This window comes from Macaca thibetana, chromosome 1 (assembly GCF_024542745.1).
Source record: "Macaca thibetana thibetana isolate TM-01 chromosome 1, ASM2454274v1, whole genome shotgun sequence".
NCBI classification, from domain to species: Eukaryota; Metazoa; Chordata; class Mammalia; order Primates; family Cercopithecidae; genus Macaca; species Macaca thibetana.
In genome coordinates, this window is record NC_065578.1 from 85349950 (window position 1) to 85364336 (window position 14387).

Below are 14387 nucleotides of genomic sequence, written 5' to 3' on the forward strand. Positions count from 1 at the left end.
AGAACATTATTTCTACCATCAGTCTCCTGATTTCAGCCAATGATTTCAGTTAATGATCCCCGTAGTCTTTCTCTATTTTAAATCATATTAGTTTTAGATGCTGAGAAAAATTGCTGCATATCCACTAAATTTGTGTGTGGCACTTTATATTTCTATTATTTAGCAATTTAACAATACAATCCTCAGGGATTAGGAATCAGTTTCACTCCTCATAGAATATCTATATTACTATCATTATCTACAGGATAACCTAAAACCTTTGAATATAACTACTTTGTTACTATTACTAAATAAATTCATAAAGTCTTTAAGTTAGTTAAGCCCACCACTATCCTGCCTTCTTAAGGTGGTATTTTATAAAAGAATTCCTCATTGTGTTGGGAGAGACAACCTTGCGTAAAGAAAAGACCAAGACATTTCCAATTTTGTCTCCCCCTCTACCACTTACAAACAGTGTTACCTTGGGTAAGTGCTTACTGCTCTCAAGTGTTTTCTTCAGTGCAAACCAGAAGGTAATAAAGCCTGCTCTCATAGTACTTATGATTGGGATAAAACTAAAGAGATGTCATACATAAAGTAAGTGGCAGATATTGGATTAGAGGATTATAAAGTATAAAGCTTGAATGTTCTATTAATTCTGATTACTCTAAAAATGCATGTTAAGTACCTAAGAAAATCGTTTTCACAAAATCAAATACTACAAGATTTATATGATACATTTGTGACACAATGGTAATTTTTAATACCTGTCACAAATCTACTGTCTTCCACAAATATATGCAGTTAAATCATGATCAGTTTTGGCTAGTTTGGACACAGTTATCAAATCCTCAAATTAAATGTTAATTAAAGACTATTGTTCAGGTTTATATGAGTAAATTCCCAATAGGCCTAAGTTTTTGCAAAATAAATGTAGGTTTTTAAATCCCTAATATGCGGGTTCATGAAATACCTTATTGGTATAGTTATAGTCAAAATTAAGTCCATCCTACTAAATATAATATTAAAGAAGACTCTTGAGATTACATTTTCTTCTCTCCTAGGTCATCTCACAGACATATATTAATACTAAACACTATTTAAAAATACTGTTTTTAATATTTTTAAAATTTATTTTGATACATATTCTCCAGGTACATGTGATAAATAATTTGATATACTCTTATAATCAAATCAAGGTAACTGGGATCTCTATTACAATGTGTTTAATCTTGGAACAGAGATAATTTTACTTTGATACAAAGTTCTTCATTTTCTCAAATATTTTTTCTAAATATTTATATACATTTTAAGAAGCCAATGAAATAAAATACTTTCCACCATCTCTACGTTATCTCTCCTCACTCTATTTTCAACATTTTTTGTTTGTATTTGCTTCTATTCTGAAACAGCAACAGTGCTTATTAAGAAAGGACTCTCGGGCTGGTCGCGGTGGCTCACGCTGGCACTCCTCAGGCGGATCACCTGAGGTCGGGAAGTTGAGACCAGCCTGACCAAAATGGAGAAACCCCATCTCTACTAAAATAAAAGATTAAAAAAAAGAAAATTAGCCAGGCATGGTGGCACACGCCTGTAACCCCAGCTACTCAGAAGCTCAGAAGGCTGTGGCAGGAGAATCGCTTGAACCCCAGAGGCGGTGGTTGCAGTGAGCCGAGATCGCACCATTGCACTCTAGCCTGGGCAATAAGAGCAAAACTCCGTCTCAAAAAAAAAAAAAAAAAAAAATGGATTCTCTAAAGGGAGTAAACTGGTACTTGCCACTGCAGATTGAGAGATAAATTACAAGAGTGCCTAACTGTTCGCTACTGGCTGAAGTATTAGGTTGGTGCAAAAGTAATTGTGGTTTCTGTCTTTTTAATGTGCAAAACCCGGAATTACTTTAGCACCAACCTAGAAGGGGGAGAAGAATAAAAGACATGAGGAAATTCCCCTCTCCTTTTTTCTGTCTCCCTGGATCTTGTGGAGAGGAGGCAATTAGCAGGAATATAAACCCAGTATAACTTCGGCCCTGTGGAGAAATATAATCTGAGCCCTTACAGCTACTTTAACCTTACTAGACTAATTATAAAGTCCCCAAATAAAGCTCGAAGGGCTATGAAACCACAAACTCAAAAACAAATTCCTAATTTCTTTAGAAACCATCTATCTTCTTCCCTATTACTCATCCAGACTTGATTTTAAAGATTGGTTTTTCCTCTCTGAGGCACTTTTATTGAACTCAAAACAATTTTCAACACAGGTGAGAAATTTTAGAAAATTTAGATTTGAGTTATCCTTGTTATATGCTATTATTACCTATGAATAATAATGATACTACTTATGGCATCATAGCACCATGTTAAGAGCTTTACTCACATTAATGTATTTAGCCATCACTATAGCACTATGACCAGGTAGCATGATTCTCCCTATTTTACAGAAAAGGAGAGAAGCTTGATGAGCCTAGGCAAGCAATTTGCTTTTAGCCATTCAAATTGAAAGTGCTAAGACTTGCACCCACATCTGTCAGACTCCAAAACTTATGTTCTTAACCCCAATCTATATGATTTCATGTTTACTTCTGAATGCGATCACTGATAAGCAGAGGGGTGAGATCCTCAAAGATTCATGAAGTTACTGGCAACCAAGATCCTAATACTTATCTAATCTGTTCCCCAACCTCTGTCATCACTCATATGCACACTTTTTTTCTTTTTTCCTCTTCTTAATGCAATAGACTGAATGTTTTTCCCTTCAAAATTTATACATTGAAACCTAATCCTCAACGTAATGATAGGTGGAGCTCGTATGAGTGGGATTAATGCCCTTATAAAAGAGACCCCAGAGATGTAGTTAGTTCCTTCCATTGTGTGGTGACACATTGAGAAGGCTCTGCCTATGAACCAAAAAGCAAGCCCTCAGTAGATACTAAATCTTCTGGTGCTCTAATCTTGGACTTCTGAGACTCCAGAACTGTGTGAACTGTGAGAAATAAATTTCTGTTGCTTATAAACTACTCAGTTTATGGTATTTTGTTATAGCAGCCTGAAAAACTAAGAATATATATATATTGGGAATGGGAATACTTTATTTTATATATTTTAAGGGAATGGGAATATTTTATTTTATATATATTTATTTAATATATTATATATAATGGAAATGGGAATCTTTCATTTTAATGAGGAAGCATGGGGATGGATATATCATTAAATATTTTATATTTATATTTAGTGATATCTCCATTCCCATACTTTCTCACAAGGTAACCTGTGTTCCTGTATTCTTCCATACATTTTTCTATGTTCTTACTACTATTTATCACACAATCATCTATCATATGACTATTGTACAACTATGTACACTCATACATATAGATTTTCAGGTTAGATGTTTTCATAAACATTTGACCATTCTTTAAACATCCTCGGGTTTTTTTCAGGTAAAAATAATTAGGGAAGTGTGGAGCAGGTAAATAATATTTTATTTCCTTGGTGTTTATTTACAAATTAAAATGACCCTTGAGTAAGGTAAATTACTCAAATCATAATCTTATATTTCAGAGGTTTCCATACATTGCCATCATATTTTTGACAATAATGATTTTGGAATACTAAGCAGGCCTATACCTGACTTTATTACTAAGAATATAAATCCAAGTATGGTGGGCTTTCAGAGGAACCTAGCTCTCTGCCAGGCTAAGACAATCATGTTGAAGAATCATGCTCTGGAGATGATAGAGATCCTTGATGTATCAAGACTGGCCTTAAATGTTAGGGATCTTCTTTTTAATGTCAGGAAAATCATGTGATACTCATTAGTAGTCACTTACCTTTGGACCAGGTAATCCAGGTAACCCAGGATTTCCATGTGGCCCTGGTATGCCCTGCAAGTAGTGAAAAAAGTCATCATTCTTGGAACATATTGGAAGGGAACAATGTACAATTGCTTACTTTCCTGTCAACATGTGTTATCCCTTTCTACATCTGAGTTTTTGCTTATGTTATTATATATGCCTTAAAGACCTATTTCCTTTAGTTTATCCCCTATACCTACCCAAATTATTCTTCAGATGTCAACTCATTTTTAAATCCTAGTCACAAGAACATGAAGCAATATCTTTTTCCTACTAACTTCTATAGAAATTTCTTCATGTAAAATTCATTTGCCAAGTAATTGTATATTGCCTCGGGACATTTCTTATACTGTTCTAATCTGTTGCTTAAATACTTTATTGCTGTTCTAACTACCTTATGACATGTTCTATTTAGCCCCAGGATTATAAATTCTTTGAAAAGAGACTCTTAAAAATATTACTAGTGTAGTACTTAACACATTGAATGGCTACACTCGATTAATATTTAGCAATTTGATTTTGCATCACTGATAAATTATATAATCTGAATTCAAAACTTGATTCCATTTCTGAGTACCTACTATATGCTACGAACTGTTAATGTTTTGTGCCTCTCATTACTAATCCTTATAACAATCCTGCAAGGTTATTATTTTTACTCCCATTTAAAAATCAGCTCATACAACCAGTAAGTAGAGGAACAGGTCACCCTCTCCAAGAAAGGCTTCCATGTCTCCAGGCTCCCTATACTTACTTCAATTTTGCACCCTACTTCTGTGCTCTTCAGTCATACCTCCCTCTTAACACATAACATATAGTTAATAATTATTTGTCTCTTCAATTCTGAATTAATAGAGCAGAATGCTTCAGAAAGGCAGAGATGTCAGCAATGCAAATATTGAAAATATGACTAGCAGGATGAAAACTAAAGAAAAAAGATTAAATTTTGGCTGGGTGTGGTGGCTCACATCTGTAATTCTAGCACTTTGAGAGGCCAAGGTGGGAGCATTACTTGAGCTCAGGAGAGACCAGCCAGGGCAACACAACAAGACTTCCTCACTACCAAAAATCAAAAAAGTTTGCCAGGCATAGTGGCCCGCACCTGTAGTCCCAGCTACTCAGAAATCTGAGGTGAGAAGATGGCTTGAGCCCTGGAGATCAAGGCTGCAGTGAGCTATGATACCCATCACTGCGCTCCAGCCTGGGTGACAGAGTGAGACCCTGTCTCACAAAAATAAATAAATAAATAAATGGTTAGATGTTATGACTTATGTTATTGGTAGCCTTCAAAAAGTACATTTTAATAAAGTATATGTAAAACATTTACGGGGATTAATGAATAAGTTGCTGATTTAAAAGTAAGGACAATGGATATAAATTATTATTTCACAAAGCTCAGTAAACAGTGAGCCAAAACAATAGCTTTAGGAAAAATTAATATCAATGAAAGTTTGGGATTTATAAAAGAGGGTTAACTAGTTGGTTGTTGCCAAATATAAAATTTACAGAGAGAAAACATGTGAAGCTGCAAATTTTAAGTTAGATAAGGTGAAATTAGGAACGCAAGTAAAATAATTTGCCTTGAGAAAAACACTCTTTCTTCCTTAAGGGAATGAGAATTGGACAAATAAATGGAAGATAAGTAAATTATGGAAGGAAACTGCTGTATTATGAGAACAGATGGAGATTCTGAACCTGAAGTTCATGCTGTTGAGAGAACAACCTTAGCAGTGGATAGGGAATAGAATTAGTATGAAAATGGGCCCAGTTTCTCAGAGAAGTAGGATCCAAATTCTCACAGAGAGGTAGGAGGATGGGAATGGTTCATGGGCTAGAGGAGAATGAGCAAGATTTAGGAAGGGCTACATGAGAAATGTGATAGGTCATCAACTACAGAGAATTTGTTTTAATGCAAAACAGCTAGAGCCCAGTGAGAATTTATCTTAGGCCTCAAATGGACAAGAGTTTGATGTGACTATGGACAACTTAAGGTAATATTTTAGAGTAATTTTTTGTTTATAGTCTTCGTATGTTAAATAAAAATCAGAATAAAAACAAAGTGGATTATATAAAAGGTATTTGCATTTGTCATACAATTCTTTTTCTAACTTATTGAACAAAGGCGTTTTGTAGTAAAATATCCACACTTTTTGTAGGTTTGAAAGAAACTAATTTTAACACAGCAATAAGTCTTTTGTTGGGCCTGTGTAATGTGAAAAACTACTGCTGATCTTTAATGCAGCTTTTTCCCTCAGGGCAGTTATTTTCTAGTCAATAGCTTCAGAATTTTCCACTATGTAATCCAGGAATGTACTGTTTTAAGGCAGCCCACTCCTCTTCATTTCCCCAAACAAATGAACCTCACCTTAGACTACTGCGGTCACTTTATAAGTAAGAATAATGTTACAAGTAGTACCAGAACAACCACTAATTTACAAATTTGATCATCTTTGTTGGACACGTTCACAGAGAATGCTTTGGCTGTGTGTTTACACTCAAAATAAACTAGGCTACATGTGTTCTTAAACTTCTCTTGAATTGGCTAAGGTAGGACTAAGTTTGAAGATCCAGGCAGGTTTCCAAAGGAAGTACATACTGTACAATACTAGAAAAAACATATTAGAAAGTTAAAAATTCTCACTGCCAGCAGGAAATGTAGCCCATCTACTTACCCGTGGACCTCTCTTCCCTGACGGACCTGGGATACCTGCTGGACCAGGTGGACCCTTGGAAAACAAATGCCAAGACATTAGGCATGATAGTAGATGCATTTTTTTTTTTCTTACAGGTCTTAATAAGATTTCCACCCAAAGACAACTCTTTCTCAGTTCCCAGTTCCCAGCTGATGATGATTTTTAAGTAACATAAACCCCCTTACCCTAATCGGCAGGGGTGAGTTGAAACTCAAGTGTCCTCTTTAATCGGGTCAGAAATGGCAGCAGGAAGTCTATGACTTATGGTTACAGCCACGGTATCTGGTTTTTAAAGGGACCACAACTAGTAGTTTTGTGGGTAATTTTTTACCTAAATTTACTTTCACTGCGGAAGGAGGAATTCAATTTAGGGTTTGGAGACCAGCAACTACAAGGTTTTTTCAAACACAATTGAAGATTTGCTTTGAAAAATGAAAGCACTGGCCATTTTATGTTCTTTTAAAAGAATTATACCAAGGATCTGTGTAACGTGTTAAACTGTTATAATGAAATTCTTCTTGTATATCCATTAATAAATCTGACTTATACCAATTGCAGCACACCAGGAAGTCACTAATAGAGTTAAATGATTTATAAAACAAACTAAGAAAGCAAAAACTGATCAATTGTTAAAGTGTTCTGAGTTATTTAAATGTTAATTTTTAAATATATCAAATAAAAAATAGGACACTACTTATTTACTTCTCCATATAATGTTTTATGTTGTCTTCTTTACTTACTTTAACAATCAACTGTGGAAGAATAAATGCTCATTTGTGATATGGTTGAATACATATTCATTCATTCATCTGTTCATTCATTCAATTGTTACTGAGCACTCTGAGATATGGCATTGTTCTTGGTGTCTATAGAGCATACACATACTCCATTCAACAAATATTCATTCATTATTGCGGTAAAAATAGTACACACTGCCAAATTCGACATATCAGGGTTAAAATACTAGCCTCACTAGTAACAAGGACTGTGACCTAATGTGCTTTATTTTTCTTCATTGTAAAATGTTTATATATCTATGCTGATTGCACATAAAATAAAGAGATGAATCCAGGTTAAATCATATGTACTTGCCAATACATGACAGTTTTTTAACCTACAATTTCATAATTTCATACAGTTTAAACTGCAGCATGGCCAGGTACACCTAAAATGTACACTGAGTTTCAAAGGAGGAGAGGGAAAATGGAATGATGGGAAAGGATCATTCCAATTCAAAAACACAGAGGGAAATGAGTAAATTATGTTGAAAAAAATAACAGTTATTTTACATATTTCTCATCTCACTTTTTTGATATTAACTACTCCTTGAAACTTTGTCTTTTATTAGAGTCATTTGCAGTTTTCTGATATTCATTATATATTTCAGACTGTCCATGTTTTTCCTTTAGTTGTATTTTTTCTTCTCTTACCCCCTAAATTTATAAAACTTTTCATGTATTTCCTAATACTGAGAGAGAAATGCTATTTCTATTCAGCCCCTAACTGAGGGCATTCTCCTTCCTCAGCTGTTCAAATATTTTTAGCAGCCATTATCATACCACTAGCTTCCATCAAATCTTGATTTTCACTCATTATCAAGAAAAATTGACTTTCTTTTCAAGTTAATTCTGGTCCTGTTGTTATAATCAAAAGTTAGCAGCTATTGATTTGAATTTAATTTCCCAAAATATAAGAGCCAGTAGGAGAAATTGCAACTAAAATGAAAAATAAAATGGAAAGTTTTCTTTAAAAATGTCTAGTTTGGTTTAGTGCCCTGTCTCACTATTTGTGACAAAAGAAAACACTATTCCATTCACATCAGAAAGGCAGTTTGCTATGGCTTGCATTTCTGTCTCCCCAAAACTCATGTGTTGAAATCCTAAACAAAGTGATGGTAGTAGGAGATGGGGACTTTGGGAGGTGATGGGTCAGGGATTAGTGTCCTATAAAAGAGGCATAAAGGAGTTAGTTCATTTTCCTCTTCCACCATGTAAGGACACAGCACGAAGGTGCTGTCTATAAACCAGAAATCAGGCCCTGACCAACTACCAAATCTGCCAGCACCTTGATCTTCAACTTCCCAGCTTCCAGAACTGTGAGAAATAAATTTCTATAGTGTATAAGCCTCCTAGTTTATGGAATTTTGTTATAGAAGCCTGAACTAACTAAGATGCAATTAACATTAGACACTGGGGGGAAAAGAAGGTATATTTTATGTCATGATTTAAATATTTGAATTGTTTAATAAGCACTAAATTAAAATCAATTCTCACGTCTTCATAATTTTGCGGTTTCAAAATCTTTGATAACATATTATTAATAGGCATTTTCTAGATACCAGAAAAGAAAGATAATTTTTATAGCATGACATTTTTGAGGAGAATAAAACTTTCTATAAATAAAGTTAAGTACTAAGAAAGGCACTTTAACGTTCAGATTATTTGTTATTAAGAGAAAGTACAATTCGATTTAAAGAGCAATGGTTTTGCAATCATACAATGTAGATTCAAATCATGCCTCAATCATTTACTTCCTGAATAACCTTGGATTAGTCAGTTACCCTTTCTAAGCCTTAGTTTCCTCATCTTTAAAATATTGATGATAGAAATTTACCTTTCAGGGTTATTGTGAGTATTAAAGCTGTTTTATATAAAATACCTGTCGCTGTGCCTGGCAGTGATAGTAGTTAACCAGTAAACGGTAGCCTAATTGACTTTTTTTTTTTTTTTTTTGAGACGGAGTCTCGCTCTGTCACCCAGGCTAGAGTACACTGGCATGATCTCGGCTTACTGCAATCTCCCCTTGTTGGGTTCAAGCAATTCTCCTGCCTCAGCCTCCTGAGTAGCTGGGATCACAGGTGCGTGCCACCACGCCCAGCTAATTTTTTTGTATTTTTAGTAGAGACGGGGTTTCACCATGTTGGTCAGGCTGGTCTCAAACTCCTGACCTTGTGATCCCCCCACCTCGGCCTCCCAAAGTGTTGGGATTACAGGTGTGAGCCACTGTGCCTGGCCTAATTAATTTTTTAAGGTATGCATAAGGCACAGCAATCACTGAGTAAATGTTAGATATCATTATTATGAGGGTAATATATACATTAAGGTAAATCTATTTGATAGATCAATACTTCTAAAATATAATAACCCCTGGTCAGTTAACACTGGAAATCCTGCATCTTACATTCCTTTTTGAATTTATTCATTCACTCACTCAATAAATATTATAAAGCATCAAGCCCTCCTGGAGTTTTCAGTCTAGAAAAAAACACATACATTAACATATAAACACGCAATTACAAATTTTACTTAGTGATATGGAGGAAAAGAAAAGGCAATCAAGAAAGAGGTTAACATAGTGGACCTAATTTTTATTGTGATGTCAGAGAAGGCTTTTCTGAAGAAGTATTTAGTTAGACCTAAAAGATTAATAGGAACTAGAAAAGAGAAGAAAATAAAATTCCAGAAGATAGGAATAAATGAATGAGGGCATGAGTAAAACAAAACAAAACAAAACAAATAAAAGACACAATCATTTTGAGGAATTAAAAGAAAAACTAATAGAGTAAGGGGAAAAGTGGGGCAAGAGGCAGTTGTAGAGGAAAGCAGGGGCCAAATCACATACCTGCACAGGTCAGGATACAGAGTTTGAGTTTAAGTGCTATAACCTTCTTCCACTGAAGGATTTAAGCTGATAAATAATGTTATCTGATTCATGTTTGTAAAAGATCACTAGAGAATTTTGGTAAAAGATACCAGAGTGAGAAGATTTTTCAGATTACTCTCCCTCCCTCAAAATCAGCTATAAACAACAAGAAGCACCAAAAGAAGAAAACATCATCTCCTCTGAAACAAGGAAAGGATCATAACCACAAACCACAAAATGTGAAGATTATCTGCCCAATACTGAGGAACTTTGGAGCGAAGGTGTTGAGAGATAACCAAAACCAAAAACCTCCTCAGACCTCAAACCTTGGATACATATTCGTCTTCAAAATCCACTTCAACAATTTTTTGATTAGGATAAGGTTTAAGGGAATGGGCCACAGGAAACATGATTCATGACCCAGTAAAAACCCAACTTCAAAGAGCCAAGAGTAGAAAAGGTGGAGCTGAAGAAGAAAATACCATTTTTATGATCCACAACCAGAACCCTCTCTGGTGAGCGGGGACAAAAGACAAGAAGAACACAAATCACCCTATCACTTCTGAGAGAACCTGTGATACAAAAGGCTTCACAACAAATTGTGTGTGAACATGAGAGGACACACGCCTCTGGGTAGAAGATACAACAAATATGGTAAGATAGTGTTTCAGGCAGCAATCTAAATTTGAGTCTGTGTACCATTCCACCTTACTTTCTTATGCCTCTCCCTATACCATTCTGAAACAAGTCACCCAGATAGAGTTGCCTTTATTTTAAAAATGAATAATAACCAGAGAGCAATCAGTAGAGGATTTATAAATAGATGCTGGGAGGAAGGGAAAAGTGAGAGGACAGGAAAATAAATTTAAAGAACAAAGCTGGAGGCCTCACGCTATCTGACTTCAAACTGCAAGGCTACAGTAACCAAAACAGCATGGTACTGGTACCAAAACAGATATATAGACCAATGGAACAGAACAGAGGCCTCAGAAATAACACCACACATCTACAACCATCTGATCTTTGACAAACTTGACAAGAACAAGAAATCGGGAAAGGATTCCCTATTTAATAAATGGTGCAGGGAAAACTGGCTTGCCATATGTAGAAAGCTGAAACTGGATCCCTTCCTTACATCTTATACAAAAATTAATTCAAGATGGATTAAAGACTTTAATGTTAGACCTAAAACCATAAAAACCCTAGAAGAAAACCTAGGCAATACCATTCAGGACATAGGCATGGGCCTATGTCTTCATGACTTAAACACCAAAAGCAACAGCAAGAAAAGCCAAAATAGACAAATGGGATCTAATTAAACTAAAGAGCCTCTGCACAGCAAAAGAAACTACCATCAGAGTGAACAGGCAACCTACAGAATGGAAGAAAATTTTTGCAATCTACCCATCTGACAAAGGGCTAATATCCAGATTCTACAAAGAACTTAAACAAATTTACAAGAAAAATCAACCAACCCCATCAAAAAGTAGGCAAAGGAGATGAACAGACACTTCTGAAAAGAAGACATTTGAAAAAATGACATTTGAAAAAACAGACACATGAAAAAATACTCATCATCACTGGTCATCAGAGAAATGCAAATCAAAACCACAATGAGATATCGTCTCACACCAGTTAGAATGGTGATCACTAAAAAGTCAGGAAACAACAGATGCTGGAGAAGATGTGGAGAAATAGGAATGCCCTTACACTGTTGGTGGGACTGTAAACTAGTTCAACCATTGTGGAAGACAGTGTGGCGATTCCTCAAGGATCTAGAACTAGAAATCCCATTTGACCCGGTCATCCCATTACTGGGTATATACCCAAAGGATTATAAATCATGCTACTATAAAGACACATGCACACGCATGTTTATTGTGGCACTATTCACAATAGCAAAGACTTGGAACCAACCCAAATGTCCATCTATGATAGACTGGATTAAGAAAATGTGGCACATACACACCATGGAATACTATACAGCCATAAAAAAGGATGAGTTCATGTCCTTTGTAGGGACATGGATGAAGCTGGAAACCATCATTCTGAGCAAACTATCACAAGGACAGAAAACCAAACACCGCATGTTCTCACTCATAGGTGGGAATTGAAGAATGAGAACATAGGGTGGAACATCACACACCAGGGACTGTTGTGTGGTGGGGGTAGAGGGGAGGGATAGCATTAGGAGAAATACATAATGTAAATGACGAGTTAATGGGTGCAGCAAACCAACATGGCACATGTATACATATGTAACAAACCTGCACATTGTGCACATGTACCGTAGAACTTAAAGTACAATAAAAAAAAATTCTACTTAGTACCATTCTTTTAACATGAATATTGTTTAAACATTAATTCACTAACAGCAACCTTTTTATTAGCACATAATAAAGAGAATAATTGTTAATGTGAAAAAAAAGAAAATTATTTACCAGAAGAGGAATTACTTCATATAACAGATAAAGAGTTCAGTTACATAGTTCACTACATATTCGAAGAATGTCAACATGACATTAATCTTCAAAAATAAAGCTCAAAGAAGAGTTGTGAAAGATTTTTAAAAATGTGAAAGATTAAAAAAAAATGAAAGAGAAAAAAAGAAACTCTTTGATGAAAGCCATGTCAGAGCAATAAAAACTGATTAAATAGAATTTAAAAATCAGTGAAGGGATAGGAACATATAGAATAAATGAGTTCACACAAAAGGAAATGGAAAAGAGCAATCATGATGACACAGTTGTAGAGAAGATAATAAATACCATTCATCATCACAAATGACATTTGACATATGCAAGCTTGTATGCCTGAAGAATTTAGAAAAATGGGACCAAGCAATATTTGGTTATTAAAAGGGGAGGTCTTTCTATCACGAAAAATAATCTTCAGATCGAAAGAGTATTCCCCCAAATACCTGATTCAGAACCTAATAGGTTTAAAGAACTTCAAAGATACAGAACTGCACGGTATATAGGCAGGAAAAAATTGTCACCTAAAAGTAGGAAAAACCAGGCTGGCTTCAGGCTTTTGAGTCACATCTACTTCAAGAAGCAGTAAAACAACTCCTACAAGTTCATTATTTTATCACCATTCAGTCTTTCATTAGCTCTCTAAAATCTACCTGTAGTCTTCTACGCTGTGCTGAAGTTAGGATTCTCAAAGTTCAACAATGACTTTTTCACCAAAATATACAACAGATTACCCCTTTTTCTCAGTCCTCATTCTCTTTGACTTCTCTCTTTTGGCTCTGCTGATGAAATCCTTCTCAAAAGTCTCTTCTTTGGCTTTTTGATATTGCTTCTTTTATATTTTGATATTACTATTCTTTTCTCCTGTCTCTCTGACTTCTCATCACATTTCTGCTTTTTCTTTTTATAACCAAAAAGCAAACATCCCCCTGATTTGACTGGTGACCCTATGCCACATTCCTCTCTTTGAAAATCTATCCAACTCTAGAGTTCAACTATAATATCAATAGGAATACTCCCAAATCTATATCCCCAGCCTCGACATCTCTTCTTTACTTCAGCTTCTTCAACTCTTCTAACAGCCGAATTACCAACAGTTCTTTAAATGTTTCATTTTTCTCTCCTAAAATGGACTTTCCCTCTTAATTACAGTTTTTAATAATGATATCACCATGCTCTCAACCTACAGGCTTAAAATTTGAAGTCATCTTTTATTCTTTTCCTTTTTGCTTGTTCCCTAGGTCCCATTAATTTCCTAGTTCTACCAAATCTTTCTCCAAAATCTTGAATCCGACTTTTCCTTTGCATTTTCACTGCTGCCAACCTAGATAATGTTCTAGTCCTTTAACACCAAGATGGTAACAGAAACTTCCTATCCTGGGCACTGTTACGAGACCGACTTTCCGATTAATATCTCTGCTTAGAAATCTACAAAATTCCCCTTTGAGAACAAGATAAAGTTAGAATGATCACTTGACAGTTAAGAATGTCCACAACCTGACACCATCAAGCTTGGATCTTTATTTGTCTGCTTTAGAGGAAGAAAACATGGATTCAAATCCTGGCTCTATCATTTACCAACAATGTCATTGTGGGCAAGTAAATTAACTCTTTGGGCTTCAGTTTCTTCACCTGAAAAATGAGGATAACACTACTAACTTTACAAAGTTCTTTTAAGATAATATATGTAAAGAGACTGGTAGAGCATCTTCCACAAGGTACTCCATAAATGATAGCTATTAT

At 35.2% G+C, this 14387-nt stretch overlaps 1 protein-coding gene across 4 annotated transcripts in view; it reads right to left on the minus strand.

The window, feature by feature from the left end:
- The window catches only part of COL24A1 (collagen type XXIV alpha 1 chain), a 392042-nt gene that overhangs the window by 349054 nt on the left and 28601 nt on the right, over positions 1 to 14387 (minus strand). For all 4 annotated transcript variants that reach the window (XR_007721823.1, XM_050772561.1, XM_050772480.1 and 1 more), the window contains exons 5-6: positions 6508 to 6561; positions 3812 to 3865 (exon numbers count right to left, since the gene is read on the minus strand). Coding sequence is in view for 3 of the 4 variants with exons in the window: in XM_050772561.1 (XP_050628518.1) it covers positions 3812 to 3865; positions 6508 to 6561 (108 nt within the window). In the remaining variant the exon portion in view is untranslated. The remainder of the gene's footprint in view (positions 1 to 3811; positions 3866 to 6507; positions 6562 to 14387) is intronic.